The sequence below is a fragment of the Peromyscus eremicus genome, chromosome 1, assembly GCF_949786415.1.
Source record: "Peromyscus eremicus chromosome 1, PerEre_H2_v1, whole genome shotgun sequence".
In the NCBI taxonomy this organism is placed as follows: domain Eukaryota; kingdom Metazoa; phylum Chordata; class Mammalia; order Rodentia; family Cricetidae; genus Peromyscus; species Peromyscus eremicus.
The window spans coordinates 21,333,285-21,356,874 of NC_081416.1; the positions used below are offsets into that span (position 1 = coordinate 21,333,285).

A 23,590-nucleotide genomic window follows, 5' to 3' on the forward strand; every position below is an offset into this window, starting at 1 on the left:
TTAGCTCTAGGGAAGGGGTCGGCACTCTCATTGATGATCAGGATGGAAAGAAAGCCTGTGAGGGGCAGTGGGGTGCCAGCTGTGATATACTAAGAGCATACTCAGAGAGGTCTGACTTTTAAAAGTGTGTTTATGGAGTACTTGCTGTGTACCAGACATGGCATTAGTCACCTTGTATACAGTTTCTTTCGCAGACTCCTCCACAACCTGCTGGTGTGCATATTGTTTTCCAGATGAGGAAAAAGCTCTAGGAAGTCAACTACTTCCTCAAGATTCTGGAGTCAGTGAGGGCAGAGCTGAGATGTGGGTCCAAATGTGTCTGACTAGAGATACCTCTAAGAGGGAGAGAGAATGGGGACTCCTACAGATCAAATGTCAGATGTGCCATCTGAGCAGGGACTTAGGAGTGGACACTTACCTGGGCCTGGCAGGTTCTGGAACTTCTAGAGCATTGAGGAAGGGACATAGGCTTGCCTTGAAGCATCTAGAAAAAAAACAGAGCCCAACTTACGAGATAGGGGCATAGGGATTTCTTTAGGGATTCCCTAAGCATGAGTTGGGAGCGGTTTAATAAACCTGAGATGGAAGGTGTGGAAGACTGACATCAAGCTGTAGTTGTGGGTAGTCTGGGAATCACCCCAACAGTAGCCATTAGGAAGAGACATTGAAGAAGAGCAACACAGTAACACACAGTAAGTGGTCAACCAATAAAAACAATGGGATGGATGGATGGATGGATGGATGGATGGATGGATGGACGGACTAACTTTAGGAAGGCTTTTGGAGACAACTCTTCAGAAGTGGGAGATCATGGCTGAGGGTATGTTGATCACAGCTGTGCTCACGTGCACTTGAGCTAACCCCAGACCACCTGAATGATTGATGATGTTACAAGATCTTTTCGTATCTCTGAACTTCATTGACCCCTTACCTCCTTCCAAATCCCGAGTCTCAACTCACCCTGGCCCATCTTTTAATGCATCTTGCTTTCTGTAAACCACCTAGCAACTTCAAAAGCCCAAGTGACTCCCCAGAGAGAACTAAAGGACCCATCTCCTTCTGTTTACTCCCCATCCCGCCTAAGGTTTATTATTTAATGTCAGGAGGTTTCCTGTGTGTGTGTTTTGAGAAGACACTCCTACCGCGGTCTGAAGGCTCTGTATGCTAAGGGGTAACATGAGAACACTGGTATGTAAGATGCATCCTTCAGAACTCCTCAGGCTTTGTTGTTCAATCCTACTTTATGGTAATTCTTTACAGATCATCCTAAATTTCACATCCATGGATTTGTTTAAGAGCCGTCTGTGCTGGTACGATTACGTGGAGGTCCGGGATGGTTACTGGAGAAAGGCCCCCCTGTTGGGTGAGTAGACTTCAGACAGCCTTAAGAGAGAAGAAATGGGCTGTTCCCTGGGATGCTCTTACTATCTGGAAGGTTCCATTGTGGCAGCCAGCACAAGAAGCTCTCAAGGGCTCTTGTCGTTGTAAAACTCTGAGCACTCCATTTGGCCACACATGTTAAAGGCTTTTAAAAACTGTCAGCACCCGGTGACCCAGCAATTCCGCTTCTTGGAATTTCTCCTAGGGAACTAATTAAGGAAGTGTGCAAAGCTCTAGCTCCAGGGAGGTGCGCTGAAGCGGGGAGAATCAAAGGCAATTTAAATGTTCAACAGTAGGGGTTAGCTGAGTAAATCGTGACACATCTTTTCAGCAGAAAATTCCCATCCATTAAAAATAAAGTTAGAGGTGAGTGTGTATCAACACAGAGAACTTTTCTGGCACTCTGTAACCTGCAAAAAGTATGCTACAAAATGGAGTAAATAGAATTATTTCAAACATATATGTGTACATGCAGATGTGTATAACCCAGGGATTGCAAAGCCAGCTGCTGTAACCGGCAGAGATGAGCAGAATGGGATCAATATGAAAAAACAAGGAGTCCAACTCTGCTATCCCTAATTGTTCAAAACTAAATTATTTAAACTATTGCATGGACTGAATCCAACTACAAGAAATCATTTTATGACTTACAATATAAATCTCAAGTAAAGTTAAAGATGTAAATAACACATAGTGGTTATTTCAGAATGGTAGAGGATTTTTTAGTGTTTCTGTTCTGTTTTTAGCTTATGATTTTCTGATAGGCAGGTATTATTTCTGTGGAATAGGAAAGAGTATGGATTCATCCACCAAAGGCAGTTTGGACCTTTGAGTAAAAGGTCACTGGAAGACACTTTATAGTTTTTTTTCTGAAAGTTTTTGCAAAATAGATCTCTCTTGATGACCAGGGATGATTAATATTGCCTGGAGGATCAGCGGTCTTGGGTCTTGGGAGCCGACGCTGGTACTCATTGGCCTGAGGAAGCCAGCTATAATGGAGCTGTGGAGAGAAATAGGCCAACAAAGAGCCAGATGAAAGATAGTAGGGTATCCTCACTGCTGGAATGCTCTGTATGATGGCCTCCTGGCCTGGCCAAGTCCAAGGTTTGGGTGATGACTTGGTCCCCAGCATTCCTTCATGTGAGTGGAAAAGCCACTTTTGCTTCGCTGCAAGGCGCTGTTGCCAGGGTGGCTGGCTGCAGGTGGTGATGAGAAAGAAAGCCCTGACGCTGTGTGAGATCCTGGGGGACCAGGATGAGACAGTCACACCAGACAGGGACAGTCTCTAGGGAACCTGTAGCCTTCTGCATGAGTAACCTCAATGTTAGCCATCAGGGGGAATAGCACACAAGCACCTGTATCTAGTGGAAGGATTAGTTTAAACTCCCAAGGGTACAAACATGTGGGGATTTGTGTCCTCAGAATCTCCAAGGTACCAGGGAAGAGCCAGTCTGCATGCCATCATTAGGAGAAATCCATCATGTAGCTAATAGTCCAGACACACAAACCAAGTGCCTCCCCCAGAAGTATGCATAGGAATGTGGGCATGGGCAAGTGAGTATACTGCCCAAGACAGGGTAGAGTCTGCCTGCACTGAGTTCTGTTTTCTGCCTAAAATGAACAGACTTGGAAGTAACAGTCAGAGATATGGGTCACAAGCAGCATTGGTCAGGTGTGCCAAGATGGCATGGCACAGGGCAGGGAGAAGACTCAGTAAGCAAAGTGGTTTTCGCACAAGCGTAAGGACCTGAGTTTGAATCCCTAGCACCCACATAAGAAGCCAGGCACTGTAGTGTGTGTCTGTGACTCCAGTACTAGGGGGCAGCAGTGGAAATAGGTGGATCCTTGGAACTCACTACTCAGCCAGGTTAATTGAATCAGTGAGGTCCGGATTCAGCAAGAGACCCTGTCTCAAAAAATAAGATGGAGAGAGAGTGAGGAAGAAAGCTGATGTTGACCTCTGGCCCCACACGCACCTGGGTACATATGCAACTGCATTCACATCCACACACATGTGCAGGTGCACTTGCACACACTTATGTACTCACCGAAGCCTCCCAACTCCCAGTGAGGATGGATTCCTGGGATCAGGGGCTTCTAAACTTGTCTGATGGTCACCATTTCCTGGACAATGTCTCTGGACAACAACTTAACCAGAACCCACACAAACTGGGTCAGAGAATGATCCTGCTGGCCTCGAATGTGCTTCTGTCTAGTACCAAACACACAGAAAGGATGTTCATTAGCGGTGAGGTGGTTACCTCCAAGAAAGGAAGCATGGGGAGGGTGGGCAGCTTCATGTTGTGTCTTGTACACTTCTCTACTGTTTGGATCTTCTACAATAATGCTTTACAAATGCTCTGTGGGAGGAGCTTCATGAGCACAAGGAACCACAGACCCCCTCAACCCGACAGATACCTTCAAGTCACTGAATCCTACACTACATGGGAAAGCCCAGCTCCCAACATGCACTGAGTGCCTAAGGTCTCAGGGCTAGCCAGTGACTGAAATTAGACCAGAGTGCCAATGTCCTGGTCTGGGGACAGGTGACTGCTAAATATTTGCAGTGTCGTGTCCCCCGTCCCGGTCCCGCCCCCCCCCCAAGCTGTCAGAAGAAATACACCATGTGTTGTTGTCTGGGAGTCAAAGTTAACCAGGCTTCCTGGAGTTTTGCTTGCTGAGGTTGGCAGCCTTAAACCCCCAGGAATGGGTTAGACTAAAGCCATGAGAGGAAGGAGCCAAAGTTCCCCAGAAAGGGCCAAGGCACGTTCCAGAGAGTGGACATGGGCCAGTTTCCAGGCATACCCTTTGCTTGAATGGCAAGTGGGCATTTTCTCAGTAGGGATCCTGGTGTCTCTGCTACACTCTTAGTACCAGAACAGGACTTGTACAGTTGGTCTGTTTATTGGTGATGGCTTGGGTTGATTTTTCTTGGGAGGAGTGGGGTTAGGGCTCATATTATATTTTCCTGAATTGCACACTCTGTGTGTGTGTGTGTGTGTGTGTGTGTGTGTGTGTGTGTGTGTGCTCTCTCACATGCACAGTGTTGCAGCTGAGGCATGGCCGGGTGCCTGGAACCATCATTCTTCATTTGCAGGCACCTCCTTTGCCAACTATTTGGTCTGCTCTGATGTTTCCAAATGCAGTCGTTAGTGAATTTTTGTGTTTGGAACAAGTGCATTGTGCTGGCTAAGCTGGTCCCTGGGAGGGGTCAGTGCCATGAAATCTGCTGGGAGGAGGCAGGTCAATGCCCCTTTGGCAGGAGGGAGAGCGGATTAGGGCGGATTGTAAAGTAGACATCTTGCTCTGCATCAAATTTTTTCCCAGGGCAGTGTGTGAAAATCCAGGCATAATGCGTGCATAACTTTTTATGAATGGACCCTTTATGACTCCCCACAGAGCCCATTGGAGTATCCTCATCTGCATTTCCTCTTCTTGATATCCTTATTAAACTCCTCTAAACCCAGGAACCAGATTTCAGTCTAGGAATTGACACCTCTCCATGCCAGTTTCTCGATAGCCTGCCCAGTCTCTTCGGAGGGAGGCTGCTTGCGACCCAGGTTTTCACTTACTGGTTTCAAAAGAAAATTAAGTAGATGAGAATGTTTCACAGCTGGTTAAAGATCACAGATGGGTTTTCTGTTCCAGGAGCCACTTACCTTTAACAGGGGGTGGGGGTTCAGGGGTGATGCCTATAGAGGAGCCAGTTGGTAATCTTAAACACTGTCCTGCAACATGGATTCCCCTCCCCGCTGGCATTAGAGGAGTCACTTCAAGCACCCTACTTTTGTCTGCAGAACTGCCTTGGCATTCAGCGTCACCATAATGCACACAAAAGCCCCTTATCCCATTTCCTTGAAACAGGGAGGGGAGTTCAGAAAGGCCAGGCTGGCCCCTCGGAGTCGCGTGGCCCCCACTACTGAGGCTTCCTGGACAAGGGCAGTTTCCCAAAGGAACAGAAATGATAGTGTGAGGCCAACAGCCAAGCCTGGCACCGACACAGATGTGCTTTGTGGTCGGAGGCCTTGATCTTCATTTGTGCCTGTCCTCTTCCAAGCTGGGACATGACCATGGCCCTTCCATTCCCAGGGAACACACTTGATGTCTTATCCCAAATTGTGCAATGTTCAGAATTACACCCAAGTTCCTTTTGATGGTGACAGTGATGGAGGACAGCAACAATAAGAATCTGCATCTCAAACTACCAGACTTCAAATTTTGCTTCCACCTCCAGCTTTGAGGCAAATGCTCTTATCCTCACTTTGCTCAGCTGTGAAATGGGGATAATAACAATATCTAATAGGGGGGGCAGTGTGTTAGCTTTCCCTTGCTCTGACAAAATACCTGAGGGAAATCAACTTGAAAGAGAAAAGGTTTATCGAGCTCATGGTTTCAATCCGTGACCTGATTGCTTTTAGTTTGGCGACAAGGCCAGAAGCACCTGGCAGAAAAACTATTGCTCATTTCATGGTGACAGGTGGGGGTATGGGGACAAGGAGAGGATATTCCTTGAGAGCATACCTCCATTGACCTAGTTCCTCCCACTTCTAAATAGTCTTTAATCTATGAATCTATGAATGGGTCGATCAATTGCTAAGATCAGAGACCTCAAGACACTGCAGCCTCCCCAAAGCCCTACATCTGATCACTCGGGCCCAAAACTTCAACCCAGGAGCTTTTGGATCACATTTAATGTTCAAACCATGGCAAGTGGGGATGAAATGATATAGTCCATGTCAGGTGCTTCAGACTGGGTCTTACACAGTCCATGATGAAAGAGGGCTTCCATTAGAGCGTCTTTTCCATTAGAAAAGGCTGAGATGTCAGCTAAGAATCACAAAGATTCCAGGGCAGAACAATATACCTGCCTGGGCCGGAGGACTGGGCAGGGGTGGGGCATCCCGCAGCAGGGGTGGCAGAGGGCTCTTCTTACTGAGTTAGGTCCATAGGCAGTGAGGATGTAGGCCTCCCTGCTCCCATTTGTAATCGGTCCTCAGTGACTGTAGCAGCTGGGTTTTTGTTGTTGTTGCTGTTGTTTTGGACTTTTTGTTTGTTTGTTTGGTTTTTATTTTTTGTTGCTTTTTTTGTTGTTTTTGTTTTTTTAAGACAGGGTTTCTCTGTATGGTTTTTGGTGCCTGTCCTGGATCTCGCTCTGTAGCCCAGGCTGGCCTCAAACTCACAGAGATCCGCCTGGCTCTGCCTCTCCAGTGCTGGGATTAAAGGCGTGTGCCACCACCTCCCGGCGAGCTGGGGTTTTAAAAAGAGTCCTGCTTAGGGCTGGCGTGGTCTGACTGCTCGGTGCTCTTCCTGTTAGAAAGTGGTGCTCTCTCATGCTTTCCTGTTGTTTCCCAAAAACTCATCACAGTAATTGGCCATGCCAGATGTCATTACCCCAAACTTACAGGCCTCTAGTATGTTATTTCTTTGTGTGTATGTGTGCGTTTGCATGCTTGTATGCGCATGGGTGAACATGTGTTCAGGAGCATATGCATATGTAGGTAAGACTAGATTGGGTGCCATTCTTCAGATACCACCCACCTCTGGGCTGGCTAGCCCGGGAGACTCCTCCTTCCCAGTATTAGAACTGTAAGCACACACCACCACGCCTGACTTTCTCACATGGCTTCTGGGCTCAAATTCAAATCCTCATTCTTGCACAGCAAGAACTTCACCAACTGAGCCATTTCCCCAGCCCTTCAAATGTGTTTCTCCTTGCCAAAGTTTTGGCAAAACTTTTATTGCATTGAATATGACCACCACCAAATCCAAATGGCTAGAGGCGGCAGCCAGAACCAAGAGGGCACAAAGTCACCTGGCACCCTTCTGCACTGTTTCTTCTCAAAGAACGTAACTAGAGCCTGACCATCTGGAAAAGCCCATTTGTGCTACTAATTCTTCCCCAAGCTTATGCCTTTCCACATTTCTCAGAAGAATAAAGCATAATTATAGTGTCTAGTGCCTTGTCCAGGGCTTTATGTGGTGCTAATTGTTAAAACACCCACTTTTTTTTTAAACTGAGAGCTGATCACAATGGCACATGTTTATAATTCCAACACTTGAGAGGTTGAGGCAGGAGGATCCAGCAAGTTTGAGGCCAGCCTCAGCTACTTAGTGACTTCAGTGCCAGCCCGGGCTACATAGTGAGACTTTGGGCTTAAGCTGTAGTTCTTTTGCCTCAAGTTGGGGCAGCTCAGGAGGTACCCAAGTCCACACCTTCCTCCAAGCTAGGGAGACACTCTATGGCTCCCCAAGGCCTGTGAACTCTGGGGAAGTGGCCTCCATTCTCTCTCAGGAGCCTGTAGTCATGATGCTGTGTCACATTAGGGCTGACATGGGGAATTTTGCATGGCTGTATCATGAGCAAAGGTCTGGACAAGCCACACTTACTGAACTCAGAAAGAACAAGGGCTCTTGGGTCATGTTGCCTTGCTGGGCTGTGTGCAGGGCCTGGAGACACCATTTTCTATTCTCCCAGATCCTTAAATCTCCTTGTGGTCTTTTCATTCTGTTTTAGCCATTGTCTTAGCTTGAGGGAACGGGACAAGGAGTCGGTCCTTATGGGTCTCCACAGTGTCCCTCAGAACTTCTTCATCCCAGTCTTCCTCCTGGGTGTCACCGAGCCAGCAGGCTGGGAAACGCACTCTTCTTTAACTCCATGCCTTTGGTATCACATCTGGTTCTGAGCAATTCAATGCTAAGAGGCTTCGGTCTCTGGTCTTTGGTTTCTTGGTCTCGGGCCCCCGCTTCTGAGGCAAGGGCAGCAGAATGCCCAGTGCCCCAAAGGGAAGAGTGTGGGTGTCACCAGAAAGACACATCAGCAATAGCTCAGCACCATCCCCTTCCCCTGAGAGCCACCACAGGCCCCACCAAGGACCCATGTGGCAGGGAAAGGTGCCTGCAATCTGCCCTGTACTTCGACTGCACGTGTCCTTCATGGGCACACTCTGGGACCCATCTTCAGCCCTGTGTGTACTGCAGGATCAGCTGTCATTTCAAGGGTCATTGATTACTTCCTGTCTTTCCTTCAGGATGTGGTGAGGTGAGCTCAATGTCCGTAGTGTCCTGACTGTCCTTTTCCTTTCCAGGGAGGTTTTGCGGCGATAAGGTCCCTGAGCCCCTCGTCTCTTCAGACAGCCGGCTGTGGGTGGAATTTCGTAGCAGCAGCAGCATCCTGGGCAAGGGCTTCTTTGCAGTATATGAAGGTTTGTTCTTGATGGAGCAGCCAGGCAGATGGCCACTGGCAAGTGTCTGTCCTCCTAATGCAACCCGGTTCCTTCCCAGGTGTACAAAGCAGCTTGCTAGAGGGTCCAAGCTGAGTACCGCACACTGCCTCTGTCACATTGGACAGGCAAAGGCCAGGCGTGCTGAGCTCAACCACTGTCGCAAGCCCACTGAGCTCTCTTCCCAGCCCGGGTGGGGTATGGATGGTGTCAGGGTACAGAGTCCTGTAGAGATGGCAGTGGCCTCTGACCACCCATGAGAGCTCTTGTTTCATCAGTGAAAAGAAAACCTGGTACTACCTGGAGGTCCCTTTTCATGTATGAGATCACCCCGAGGGCCGCTTCTATGTGTTTTAACGCTCCCTTCTCACAAAGGAATGGAACTAAAAAGTGCCAAAGCCCCCTTCGCCTTGAATCATTGAAAATTTGGTGAATCCAAAATTTTATTTCATAAAAGAAATTGTGAACACATCTGCACTTGCACATGTGTGTCTGCATGCACAGAAGTGTGTGTGTGTCTGTGTGTCTGTGTGTTCAAGCACATGAGTTCTCTGCAGCACCACCTTCTCCAGGCCCACCTGAGTAAGACTCTGAGGATGTGGCCAGGCTCCCATAGTTGGAATGATCCCCCACATGGTTCGGCTGTCGAGAGTTGAAACTCTTGGGCTTTACAGGCCGGCTTGGTTAGACCCAGACGGAAACGCTGGCTCTTGGAGCCACCTAGTGGCAGTAAGTAGCCACTCCCCTGCATTTGTCAGCTGTGACCACAGACCGACCCTCCTTTTCATACGTTCTTTCTAAAGCCATGTGTGGGGGAGACATTACCAAAGACGCTGGTCAGATCCAGTCCCCCAACTACCCTGACGACTACAGACCTTCCAAGGAATGTGTGTGGAGGATCACAGTGGCAGACGGGTTCCACGTGGGACTTACCTTCCAATCCTTTGAGGTGAGCCCTGCTGGGATGTTTTCCTAAGAAAGAGTGGGAGCTGATGCGTGTGCTCCATGCTCTCTACTCTACAAAGACTGGTTCTTATAGCTCCACAGAGATTCTGACATTGCAACGCTCAGGAGCCTGAGGCAGGAGGAAAGTGAGTTTTGGGCCAGACTGGACTATGTAGTGAGACTTTGTCTCAGCAAAAACAAACAAACAAACAAACAAACAAACAAAACACAAAAATACCAGAAAGGACTGGGGGTGGGTCTGGGGGGATGGCTCAGTCAGTGAAGTGTTTTCTTGTCTTGCAGGCATGAGGCCCCGAGTTTGATCCCAAGTACTCATTTTAAAAAGCCAAGCATGGTGTACCCTTGTCAGCCCAGGGTTGGGAAGGCAATGCAGGCAGATCCCTAACTGGTTGCCTAACTGCTCCAGGTTACTGAGAAACAACAAAGTAAGAGGCTTTTGAGGAACAAGGGTTGTTTACCTGTGGCCTACACACACACACACACACACACACACACACACACACACACTCACATCTAAAAGAGACAAGTTTCCACTTCGGGTTAAAAGTGGAAGCTAAAAGCCTATTTCAAGCCCATTCCCCTTGCTTCCCTTAGACCCTCTCCAGCTTGGCCCACCCCGACTTCCGCAACAGGGACAGCTGCCTCCTCAGATTTGAGTGATGGTTAGGTTTGGATTCTGAGTTAAAAAGCTTGAAGGCAGGCCAGCCAGTGGCATCCATGCGGCCTCTGTCTTTCCCTTTAGATCGAGAGGCATGACAGCTGTGCTTATGACTACCTGGAAATCCGCGATGGTCCCACCCAGGAGAGCGCCCTGATTGGCCACTTCTGTGGCTATGAGAAGCCGGAGGCTGTGAAATCCAGCGCCAACCGACTGTGAGTGAAGTTTGTATCCGACGGTTCCATCAATAAAGCGGGCTTTGCAGCCAACTTCTTCAAGGGTATGGCTTAGCAGTTTGGCCCTGTGTTCATTCACGGAAAGAAAACTTCCCCTAGTATAAGGTCCCCAAATCTGTATGAGGCCTTAGCAGCAGCAAGGCTGTGGCAGGTAGGAAGCTGTTCATTCAGAACTGCTGTAGGGCCCTGTGGGCTTCAAACCTGTGAGGAACAGGCTCCACTTGGCTTCTGCAAGGAGATTTCTATTTGGGGAAATGAGAGTTAGTGATTTTTTTTAAAGGGTATATTGTGTTTGTGTGTGTGTGTGATAGCATGTTCACGTGAATGTGGGTACATGTATGTGTGTGGGGGAGCATGTGCATGTGAGGCCTGAGGCTGACATTAGGAGTCTTTCTAGATGATTTCTACCTTATCCTTTGAATCAGGGTCTCTCATTTTGGCTAGCCTAGCTAGTCACCTTGCTCCAAGGATCCTTCTGCCTTCTGATGTCAGAATTACAAGCAGGCTGCCATGCACGCTTGACATTTGTGTGGGTGCTGGGGATCTCAACTCAGGTCCTCCCACTTACACAGCAAACACTTTACCTACTGAACCCCGTCTTCAAGACCTAGTGATTTTACCAGGTCAAATGTATTTAGTGAAACCCTGAGTTAATTAATAACAACCCATGCATGACAACTTCGTTAACAGAGAGCTCACTGTGTCCCAGGGCCTAGGCAAGGTGCTTTCTTTACCTGGTATTATTTTGTTCCTGTAATAACCATTTTAGTCAGGTTTGGACTGTATTGATCCGAGCTGAGAAGGGCTGCTGAGGGTCACTCGGAGATGAGTGGCGGATTAAAGATCTAAACCCTGGATGACTCCAGGCCCCAGACCTTCTACAGTCTTGTCTGGCACTCCTTGGTGTGGGCCAGAAAGGCAACCCAGGTCTTCCACTTCCAGAGGCATTGGCTTCCATCCCCCGTGCTTGTCCTCAAGGGAGGGGGTGGGAGGACAGTAAGGGAACAAATTTCCTTGATGGACCCAGACCCAGATCACAAAGGCAGACCTAGCATAAGAAAGTGCTTCCGTGGACAATCAGGATCACCAAAGGATGCACACCATCCTTAATAAGAACACAAGAGTATTCCCTAGGTCTGGTCTACCGTGGCTGGGTGCCAGGAGCATGCCAACAGTCCTCAGTAGAGATAGAATATCCCTGCAGCCCCTTCTTCATGGCTCCCTCATTATGGTACCGCTTGGTGTCCAGCCATCCATACCTACTTCAAGGGGGGCTGTGTCCTGCCTTCCTTCCTCTTCTATGTGTCTCCTGGCTGTGACAGATAAAAATCCCAACCCCTTCCCTCCATCCCCATCTTTCTTGTTCCTCCTTTTTGTTTTATTGTTTTAGTTTTTGAGAGAGGGTATTATACTGTAACCCAGGCTGGCCTGTAACTCACTCAGATTCGGGGCCATTCTCATGCCTCAGCTTCAGGGAGCTCAGATCACAAATGTGAGCCACGATACCTGGCCCTGCCTCTTCTTAGATACCTTTCCTAGGTTCTCTGTAAAGGGATGACTGTCAGAAGAACTGACTTCAAGACATACCACCCTGCTAGGCAGCCTCATGTCCTTACAGAAGCCCCAGTTCCCCCTTGTAGAACAGAAAGAAGAAAATCTGTTGAGTTGTGAAGCTCCAATAAAGCGATGGCCTGGAAATGCTTTGCAAGCTGTTGAGTCCCAAGCGAGATATAGGGTTATTGTTCTTCCCATTGGGGCATGCAGAGAAAAAATCAAGAGACAGAATGAAAATCTTATTGCCCAGCTTCCTTTGACCAGTGAGGCCACAGCAGGATGCCCCAGAGCACAGTGTCTGGCTCGTGTGTCTTTGCCAGGGGGAGGGAGCTGGAAACCACAAAGCCTGTGGCAGAGCCAGGGTGAGCAAGAGAACCTTGTGCCTTGATGCCAGTTGGCAACAGCCTTTGCCTGGGGCCCAGCTGGCCCATAACACTGGCCAGGGTGCCAGCTGGCCTCAGCCCTGATCTTCTGGTGCCAGATGGCAGCCCCTCAGAGCCAATTGGCTAGGCAACAGGCAGAGCCTTACTCGCTGCTTACTTTAAGAAAGGATGGTGGCATTCAGGGCTTGGCTGGTCCCACAGCCCTACACAAGGAGTGTGAAATCCTGCTTGAATCCCTACACACTATCATTCCAGTGCAGAGGGACTGTACAGGATGTAGGGCGGCAGTGAAGGCTTTCTTCAAGGTATTTCTTCAAAGTCCTGGGGTGTGCTCAAACTTCTCTTTCCTTACCTGTCTCTGAAATGATTTGAAGATCCCGTGTGTGTCTTATTATTGAGCCATAGAATGGCTCCTTCTTTCCCTGTGTACGTAGGGGGATGGAAAGAAGCCAGAGCTCTGGCCATAATTGGCTAAACGCTGGTTCTAGCCAATTCTACCCGCATGCTCTCAGATTTTCTTCGAAGGTATGCACTGTGTGGGGGGAGCATGAGCCAGTGGGCTTGGCGCAGGTGATGCCTTGTGGCACTGTGGAGGCCATGAAGCCACCAGACCCTGGCAAGCCTGGTGCCCAGTTGCCTACCACTAACCGACGCTGGCACAGTGCTGTAGACAGGCACAGCCCACTGCGCTGGCAGCTCTTCTCCATCTCTTGCCTTACGTGTTACCCCTTTTGTCTCCACACAAATGGTGCTTTCGCTGCTTTAAGTCATCCCACTAGCTTTTTTTCCGTCACCTAGCAACAACTGTGCTAAGAAGTGGTGATCCCCTCTTTCTTACCTCTGTGCCCTGCCCACAACCTCCACATCTCCTGGCCTCGGAGCATCCCCTCCCCTCCCCGTGAGTCTTTATTTATCTTTGTCTTTTCTCATGGGATCTTTTCTAAGTTTCCTCCGGTCAGTTTTGTAAACCTGGGGCACTGCTCCGGTCTGTCTGCTCCTCCTTCCCTGAGCCATCTTTGAAGCCCTTCCCTTCATCCGCTCTTACCCTTCTCCTCTCCTGCTGCCCACTGTATTTCTGCCTGATCTGGATGGGCCCATGTTTCTCTCTCCTTCCACTGTCCCTATTGTTGTCGTTCCAATGGCTGGAATTGCAGAAACTTTGTCAGAGCTGTTTGAAGTGACCACCCCACACACCGACCACGTGCCAGTCCTTCACAGGCATAATTTCCAACCGTCGCAAAAGCCAAGGCCATTCTTGTCATTTTCAAACTAGGGGGAAGCTCAGAGAAGTTACACAAGCAGCGTCCAAGTCCGTGTGATTGGATCACATCAGTTGCTCCATCTTGACGCGGCTCCCAGACTCTTTCTACTGCTGCCTATCATCCTATGTGTGTTCATCTTTGCGAATTTTTTGGCAGATGTCTAAGAAAGTGCTTTGTGTATTTCAACACAATGAACAAATAGTTACTTGAACACCATTTCAACATGTTTAATACTACATTTAATTAATGGCCATGGACAACTTCACTTCCCTGTTCACAATCTCTCTAGGTGCCCAACAACAAACTCATTTCAGTCTTCGTTCCATCCAAGAACACCTGATATTCAGAGTGACCCTATATAATATCCACTGGGTGAAACGTAGGGGTACTGACAAGCTATCATCCCCCCAGAGAAGGGCAACCAGGCTGACAAAGGACTCATGCATCACAGACAAGGAAGACGGGCAGAGAGTAGGCTCATCTGAGGTGGAAAATGGTAGTGAAGGGCAAAAAATAGTAGAGAGGGGGTTGCATTTCTGCAGTTTGTTTCCAACTCTTAGATATCCTGATTTCTTTCATTTCCTTGTGCAACTCGTTCTTTCAAGATTTGGCCAACAGCTTCATGCTTTCTCTGCCCCTCCTTACCTCGGTGCCACAGACCTACACTCTGCTTCCTGCCCCACCCACTTTGCATGTTAAATGATGTCTTTCCTTCATTCCCCTCTTCTGGCATAGTCAGGGCACATCCTGTGTGCTAGCTTTCATGGATAGATGTACACAGCCTGCTAACAGAATAGTTTTCCTTTCACTTCTACTACTCTTCTTGGAGATGGCCATTGCTAAGTATTTACTTTAGTGGCGTGTGAGCTACCAGTGACTCTGCCTTCTCCTACGGTCAAAGCTCATAGCATCCTACTCCTTGTTGTTTAATGTTTAATAAACACTGGGCACCTGTTTATGCTGAATCCCTTAGGCTCCCAACCTCCAAGCCTCCTTCCTGCTTACCCAGCAATTTCTCCCAGGAGCACTTGCTAATCTGAGAGCCCAGTGTTTTCTGTATGTTCTTAAGAATTTCTATAAAAATGCTGCCCAGCAGACTTCTGGCCCTGTCTAGGATACTCGTACATCTTCATCTAGAAATGCATCCCACCATTATCATCCTTTGCTGAATGTCTCTAGGAAGTTCTGTGCTTATGGAAGAGAATCCCAATTCCATGGTATTAAAATGATGAGGCCTCTGGTGTGGAACCTGGTGAGATTCATGAAGCCAATCATGTACACTGAATGGGCACCTGGTATAATTCTGTTCTCCAACCTGGCTCTTTCTATTCTGCATAACTAGATGCCCCTGTTTATGCAATCAGGATCCCACCTTTGACTGTAGCTGCTGCATATGACTGTCAGTATAGACACAGGAGTTTGGGGGAGGTGGTTACTGGAAATAGCTCTTGTCATAGAGGCATGTACCTGGAGCCTTAGGATATGGAACAGAGGGGACATACTGTGCATCTTGGTGACAATTTAACCCCGTCACTTTCCCTCCCACAGAGGTGGATGAGTGTTCCTGGCCAGACCATGGTGGGTGTGAGCAACGCTGTGTAAACACACTTGGCAGTTACACATGTGCCTGTGATCCTGGCTATGAGCTGGCTGCCGACAAGAAGACGTGTGAAGGTTGGTACTGGACCTGTCAAGTTGAAATTACAAGGAATTGGAGATTACAAGTTTTAGAAGTGGAGACAGAGATATGGGCAGGTGACTGACTATGAAATAGCAGTGTTCAGGAGAGCCACCTGTTTTTCTGAGGCAGAAGAAAGCGGGGACAGTCACAAACATAACAGGTTCCAGCCATCCTTGAAACCCTGAGACAGAGGCTGCAGCTTGTCCCCTTCTGGGGACAATTCATGTGGTCGTCATGGCAAAGCCACGAGGAACCATGAGTGCTCTGGCAGGACTCAGCTGAGAGCCCCTCGCCTGCTACTTTCCCACGTGGCCTGGGTTCAGCCCACCTACCCACCTAAACGAATCCACTTGCTCACACAAGCCAGGTACAGTGAGTAGCTTGACACAGACATCTCTAACTCTCCTTTGGTCCAAGACCTGGGGAGCCCCCCGACTGTAGAACAGGTCAAATGCTCCATCATTACTTTAAAAGCAGTAGATGTGTCCCCAGCTTGTTCCTCCAAAGCCTCAGTGGAAAGCATTCATTTAAAAAAAAAAAGGATCAGAGTCTGTTCAGATTGTCTAACTTTTCCATGATTATTAAAGGACTGCAGGCCTTCCTGATGCTTGGGGGATATCTCAGTCACTTGGAACCAAAACCAGATGAGTCTAAAATCTGTTTCCCTTCATGCAGTGGCCTGTGGTGGATTCATTACCAAGCTAAATGGCACCATCACCAGCCCTGGGTGGCCGAAGGAGTACCCCACAAACAAGAACTGTGTCTGGCAGGTGGTGGCCCCCACGCAGTACCGCATCTCCCTGCAGTTTGAAGCATTCGAGCTGGAAGGCAATGATGTACGTCTCTGCCCCGAGACCGATGGGGTGGTAGTAGCTGTGTTGAGAAGTGATTCACAGCTAGGACAGGCTCTTCAGGCAGCAGGGTGGCCTGGGTGAAGCTGCTGCTTCTGGTGGAGACCTGGGGTGGAGACTAGGCAGAACTGGGGGCTGTGGAGAAGGGGGCGGTGTTTCATTGAGTCACTTCAGCTGCATGTCCATTACACTGAGTCCAAGGAAGGTGGAATCGAGAGTGAAGGAGGCAGGAGATGGGGGTAGAGCAGTCAGGGCTGATCTAAACTCCAAGGTGTGGATCTGGGGACCAGTGTGAGGGGAACAAAGGCACCGAGGGCCAGCAGCAGACAAGGAGACTGTAAACAGCCTGTCCCTGTCTCTTGGAAGTAGCGATGGATAGTCAAGTCAGGAGAGGCCTTGGCAGTACCCCACAGCCAGAGTGGTGACAGGAGCGCCTTGTGACTGCACCTGGGAATAGTAGGAGGCCCTGGAGCTCCATGTGTTTCTCCACGTACCCCTGCCACAGCCCAGCTGGGGCTATCACTTGAACAACAGCAGTAGCCTAGCTCTTACCCACTCCATCACCCTCGCAGGGAACCAAGAGAGACTTCCATGCCCCAAATCCCAATGCAGGAAGCTCAAGAGATGGCCTGACAGTTGAGAGGGAGCACTGCTCTTATAGAGGACCCAAGTACAATTCCCAGCACCTTTGCTGGGTGGCTCACACCCAAATATAACTCTCCTGACCTCCACGGCCACCTGCACTCACATGTACAAATCCCCCCCAACACACACACACATAACTAAAAAACGAAACACATCTTTAAAAATAAAACAAAACCAACCAACCAACCAAACAAACAAATGGAAAACCATTGCGTGGAAGGCTCTGGTGCCAATCAGGGCTAACCTCCTCAAAATGAGTATTTCACAGAAAAAAATAGCCATTTGAAAGGAACTGACCAAACCTTCAGCATTTAAGTTATTTGCAAAGAAAATTCTGTGCTAACTGGGGTAATGTGGATTCTAGTCCCCGCTCCACCACTGCTGAGCCAGGTGACGTCAGACGAACGTCTTTTCCCTTCGGGGCATTGTTTTGTTCACGGGAGACTATGATGGAGTTGGTCTGTGGCCACAGTTCGAAGACATCCCCTCGCTTGCTCTCTCCTCCTTTGCCATCTCCTCACAGCAGGGGCCCTTTGCTGGAGCCAATGCCTTGTGGTAGCCCAAGATATAAATAAGTAGAAGCAAGGAAGGAGCTTATATTCTGCTGCCAGGCAGCTGACCTCACAGAGCCTCAGTTGGAAAGCCAGAGTCCCTGCCACCCTCTGGTGCTCACAGCACAGTGACAATTCAGAGGACTCCAGCTCCAGGGCTGATTGACTGAGCACATTCGCCCGCAGGGAAGAGTGTAGTTCTGAGGTGGACACTCTGGTGAGGACCCACGTGTGTCGGCAGGAGGACTTCGGAAGGGAGGAGGGGGAGGGGAGGACAAACTGGACAGTTTGCTCTCCTGACCTCTGGATGGAGTCTTAGTTGTCAATATGAAACACAAGGGTGAAGCTATAGTCCGAGAGTTCTAGGACATCACAACTTTGGTGGCAAGAGGGTACAGAGGGAGGGGTGCCATCAGTGCCCCTGAGGCGCACCTATGAAGTGACTGAGGGGAAGCACACTGCCCTGGTCCATGTTCCCTCACAGGTCTGTAAGTATGACTTCGTAGAGGTGCGCAGCGGCCTGTCTCCCGACGCCAAGCTTCACGGCAAGTTCTGTGGCTCCGAGACCCCCGAGGTCATCACTTCGCAGGGCAACAACATGCGTGTGGAGTTCAAGTCTGACAACACAGTCTCCAAACGAGGCTTCAGGGCCCACTTCTTCTCAGGCAGGTGGGGCGGGCCTGCAGAGGCCCGAAGGCTCCTGGACCCTGAGTTCCTGCAGCCTCCTCTCTGCCTTCCCCAACTTCCTCTTCATCTTGTTTTTATGTTGGTGGCCCAGTTCATCTCCTGGGGACACCCCAACAACTTGCCACATGCCAAGTGTGGCTTAAAACCAAAAAAAAAATTATTTTCTTAAGTTCTATGAGTCAGAAATTGGAATTCAAGGACACCACAAAGCATGTAGTGGGTCCTGTTGGTCACATCACACTGGAGTATGGCCTGTTCAAAGGGGTGTTTGGGTCTCTCTCTTAGTGCTCAGCATTGAAGCAGGCCCATTATTTGTTGGCTTTATAGGTGCTCAGAGTTCTGTCTTTGACTTTTGGGGGAGGCAGTCTCTCACTGAGCAAGTTCTGTTTTGTGTTATGGGCACAGCACAGACCTGAGCTCAGAGGTTGCCTGGATGGCATCCAGCCTGGCATAAGCTTGCCCTGGTTGGGGAGGCCAGAAAGACAACATCCTGGTAAGTCCCAGCTTAGGGTAGCCTGACAAGGGCTGATACTTGGAGGAGGGGACCTGAGGCAGTGGGTACAGCCTCTCTGCCTGAAGCATGTGATCTGGGCCAGTTCTGAAAGGCTGAGGGGGACATAGTATGACTAGAAAGAAACTGACCAAGGTCTGGAGAAGAGAGGCTGTCACGAGCTTGGATTTGTGGGTCTCGGTGTTTACAAAGACTTGTAAGACCAGACTGGCAGGACCCATAGTTGTCTGGGAAAGCCACAGGTGGACCATGTCAGGCAGGGTTGGTCAAAACGAGCCATGAATGCTGGCTGAAGAGTGGGATCCAGTGGGACAGGATGGAAAGCTCTCTGTAGGTTCTGAGCAGGGAGGCCTCAAATCATGTGATCAAACCAGGCCAGGCAGGATGGAGCTGAGAGGGCCAGGAATCTCCTCAGAGGCAGGTACGCAAGGCCCTAATGAGGGGTATAGTTCCATGCTTACGCACAGAGCCCAGAGACAGAGAAACTAGGTCTTAGGAGGTAAGGGCCCCATGAGTGTCAGTAGGAGGCCTTAGGAAGGGAGGAAGGAGGGGAGCACTGTACTGGGCTATGACGTCAGTTTATACTCTAAGAGTTCTGGATAGGGTTTTGGTTGTTCCCATAAAACACAAGGGTGAAGCCACAATGTGAACTGTTCTAGAACACCACAACTATGATGGCAAGAGAGTACCGAGGGAAGGCTGATACCTTAAAGGCAGGAGGGGGTGGAATGGAGGCAGAACCTCATTTACTGCAGGAAGAAGGTGGCAATGGAAAGGTCCATGCTGCTAGAGCCTCAGGAACCACAGGATAAAGGCCAACACTAGCCAATCATCTCATGTGACTGTAATTATAACAACCAACAGTTCCTAGGGGCTAGACATTCCGAAGGCTTTCCTGATTCCCATTCATTTTCCCGTCCAGCCACCCGAGGGGACCTGAGACACTGGAGCCTGAAGTACTGCCCTGCTGAACTGAAGTGGGCAGCACCCGCCATGTGGCTCCTGGCCCACACACTTACCTCTCTACACACGGGGAACAGTGTGTGTCCAAACCTCCGGGTCACAATAAGCTTCTTGCTGAATGACTGGGCATATACGCTGCCTCGGCTTGTTTCTTTGCGAGTAAAATGGGGGGTACAGATATGCCCTCCCAAGCTCTAGTGGGAATTAACTTAGATAACAATAGCATACAGGAAGTGCCAAGGACCCATTCAGTATATGGTGGTCATTTTCATTACTGCTGCTTTTGCTGATCACGTGAACCTGCCCTCCAGGGAGCTCCTTGGTTTGGATGGGAAGCAGGACAGACAACATATGTTCCATCCATGAAAGTGTTTTAGGAGCACAGAGAACCCCAAAGAGGCCAATGGATGCCCCCAATATTCCAAACAAAGATCCCTTCTCTGTGACTGTCACCTCTTTGAGGGGACGTGATCTGGGAGGCTCTTTGGAGGAAGCCACTTCTGAGCCACAGGGGACAGTAGCAAGCAGGCAGCTCTTCTCAGGAGAGCCCATTGGTCTCCGCAGACAAGGACGAGTGTGCCAAGGACAATGGCGGCTGCCAGCAGGAGTGCGTCAACACGTTCGGGAGCTACCTGTGCAGGTGTGGGAATGGGTACCGACTGCACGAGAATGGACGTGACTGCAAAGAGGGTAAGCTGGCACTGTCTGGGCCGCACCTGCTTCTCCAGGTGTGTGAGCAGGTGAGGGAGGGATGTGGGCGGGAGCTGGCATGGAGAGTCACCATCTGTAGAATGCCGTGAGATCTCCACGTGAATCTTCACTTTGGTGGCTCTCCTGTGGGACAGCAATTAATTGTCTTAGGGACGGCTGATCAGGAGGCCCGAGATGAGTGCCTATTGCAGACTGATTAAGCCAGTAGGCTCCAGAATCAATAAACCTACCTCTAAATTATGGCTTTGCCCTTCCCTAGCTACGTACCCTTCGGCTAGTTACTTAAATACTCTGAGCTTCGTTTTCCTCTTCTGTGACAAGCAGGGTAAACATAGTAATCATGTGTCTTTCCTTGGGGTTTTGTAAGGATTGCAGCCTGCCTAGGAAGTGTTTGAGACGGTCTGATGCATACTGTGCATGCTAGGTGTCTATAAATATTAAGCCCACGTCTTTGTCATAACAGTGCCCCAGGCAGGACTGAGAATGAAGCAGAATGTGAGGAATTTCACCTGCTCCCTTCAGAGCCAGATGGCTTTGCTTGTCCAGCCATTGTGGAAGAAGTCTGCCCTTAGCGTTTACCTTGCCCTGTGAAGGGAGTTTGTGTATCCATGATAAGTGTAGCTAAAGGCCTTGCCCTGCCCTGGGTCGGTGAAGGGCTTGGAGGATGGCAGAAGATGTGAAGACCACATGCCTCTTTCTTATTTGGAGATGGGAAAAATTGAGATGATGCATGCAAACCACTTACCACAGAGGAAGACTAACTCAATATACTAGTCACCAAGCAAGCTATGGTACCACTCTTGGCTAATAACAGGTGATGTGGGCAAAGCAGGCAGGCCGTGGATGAGATTGATGGAGGGAAGGCATAGTGCCCCAGGGATCTCTGTTGACATTCACCATGGGTGGCACTCTCTAGGCCACCCATGTGACACTAACGCACACCTATGAGCCTGGCATTCCTGTTACACCTGAGGACAGAGAGGTCTTAATCCCATAAGTTGTAGCACCAGTACTCTCCTGAACTCGGCCTGACCCCAGGGCCTGTGCTCTAACCACGTGCTGACTCTACCACATTCACAGTGCCAACCTCCATGTGAAGAGTCATAGTTACAGAAAGGTTTCTCCTCCAGAGCCTGTTCAAACAAAGTCCGAACCAGGTCACACCAGATCCAGGCTGGCTGCCCATGCATTGGTATTGACCCTGAGACTGTGATACTGGCCCCAGGTGAATGACTGCTCTGTGTCTTCCCTTCTGACCTCTAGCTGGCTGTGCATACAAGATCAGCAGTGCAGAGGGGACCCTGATGAGCCCCAACTGGCCTGACAAATACCCCAGCCGGAAGGAATGTACGTGGAACATTTCGTCAACCGCAGGCCACAGGGTGAAAATTGTGAGTTGTTTCATTAGGTTGCTAAGGGCATAAACTTTGGTGTTGGGCAGACATGGGTTCAAGTTCCTGCTCCATGTCCATCATGGAGCATGCCCAGGTCTCAGTTGTGCTACTGAGGAATGGGAAGATGCTGTGAATCTCGAAGAGGGGGCTGCTGGGCAGATGAAGGGAGTGTACTCTGTAACAGCACTTCTTCTGGTGGCACTGTGGGAGGTGGCTGCCACCACACAGGTCTGCAGTGCTGTGTGGGACTCACTTGTTTCCAGAGCAGATCTCTCACAGGACATTACACTCTGGAAGAAGAAAACAAAAGACTGAATTTACACAGAAGGTTGACAGGGGAAGGTCACAAATTCTCAGGTCCCCCATTCCTAGTCTAGAAATTTGTGACTCTCTCCAGAAGTTTCCCACACATGGGAAACATGTATCTTATTTTTCTTTACTCAGATCACTCACATAGAATAAATACAATTATTCATACTCTCGGCAATCTACATCTTTTTCAATTAACAGTAAGACCACTATGCTAATTCTTCCTTCAGTTAAAAAAGCAACAATTGCCTTGCATTTAAAGTCTCGTCTGCATATATCTGATATGTAGTCTTGCACAGCACATTTCATTATTTAAAAAAAAAAAGTCTGTTCTCCAAATCCCATGTCTTAGCTCCCCCACCCCGACCTATAGTGCATGGCATATGAAGCAACTAGCAGCTAGAGAATCAATCTCTCTCTCTCTCTCTCTCTCTCTCTCTCTCTCTCTCTCTCTCTCTCTCTCTCTCTCTCTCTCACACACACACACACACACACACACTCACTCACTCACAGACACATATGCACACTCACATACATAGGATCACACACATACACTCACACATGCACACACACATACACAAACACCTCAGACTGTTGAGATGAGCAAGATGGACTTTATGAATGACTGACTAATGCAGGGAGGAGAGAAGAGAACAGAGAGAGACACAGTGATTTGTAGGTGATCATGCCAGGGAGTTTCCTGCTGCACAAGGATAGATTAATGGGCTTCCAAGGCATCATGGGTAACAAAGGGACCCCAGAGCATAGGGCATGCTCCTTGGGCACCTCCTGTATATGACATGTGCTGCCAATGTAGAAACTGCTTTCTTCTGCCCTGGGTCCCTCAGAGCAGTGTGGAATCTGGATGAGGGTGAGTTAAGGGTTGAGAGCCTTTGCCCTAGACTGCCATCTGCTGGAAAGATGCACTGTTCCTTGGTGGCATCCTTTCCTGATGATCACAAAGAACAGCGTACCCGGGGGTGGGACCTCAAATCTGCAAAATGGGATACCTTAACCTGAGGTGTCTGCACACAAGATACTTCTTTGGAACATGGTTGGTGGGTATGTTGACTGAAATCTGCCTTTTTTCTTTAAACTACAGAGTGTGACCCCCAAACATACAACTAATGTTCCCCTTCCCACTCTGTCCTTTTATTCAAGCCTTTACCTAATAACCCCTGCTTACCTTGACACCACAGGCAGACTATCAGTCAGTCATCTGTATGGCTTGAAACTGTTCAGCTCCCAGGCCAACAACTGGGGACAGTCTTTGGTGAAGGGCTAGAAAGAAAAGAGACAACAGAATCTGGTTATGGTTAATAGTGTGGCCTGGAGAAGGTTGGAGCTGGGTCATGTTCAATTTTCACTCCAATTAGCTTCTTTATTACTCAGTTTCTCCTTCTGTTCCCTGGGGATACTAATAGATCTCCATAACATCATTAGAACTTAAGTGAGAAAATTCCCATAATTTATTGGCGTGGAAAAGAATACCCAACAAATGTCAGCACTTTGAGGCTGATGGCAGAACAGTGTGGCCCTGTTCAAAGGCATTGGAATTTCAAGTGTGTGGTAGTGGGCACAGGCTAACAGTAGCATCTCTGAAGCCACAGTTCCCAGGTTCCATAACA

General features: G+C 49.0%; 1 protein-coding gene across 1 annotated transcript in view; it reads left to right on the top strand.

The window, feature by feature from the left end:
* Tll2 (tolloid like 2) overlaps positions 1 to 23,590 on the top strand; it is a 113,396-nt gene that overhangs the window by 82,154 nt on the left and 7,652 nt on the right. Inside the window, 9 exon segments of the mRNA XM_059246606.1 lie at positions 1,261 to 1,363; positions 8,466 to 8,582; positions 9,404 to 9,549; positions 10,309 to 10,504; positions 15,208 to 15,333; positions 16,016 to 16,176; positions 17,872 to 18,052; positions 20,113 to 20,238; positions 21,523 to 21,650. Of these exon segments, the coding sequence (XP_059102589.1) occupies positions 1,261 to 1,363; positions 8,466 to 8,582; positions 9,404 to 9,549; positions 10,309 to 10,504; positions 15,208 to 15,333; positions 16,016 to 16,176; positions 17,872 to 18,052; positions 20,113 to 20,238; positions 21,523 to 21,650 (1,284 nt within the window).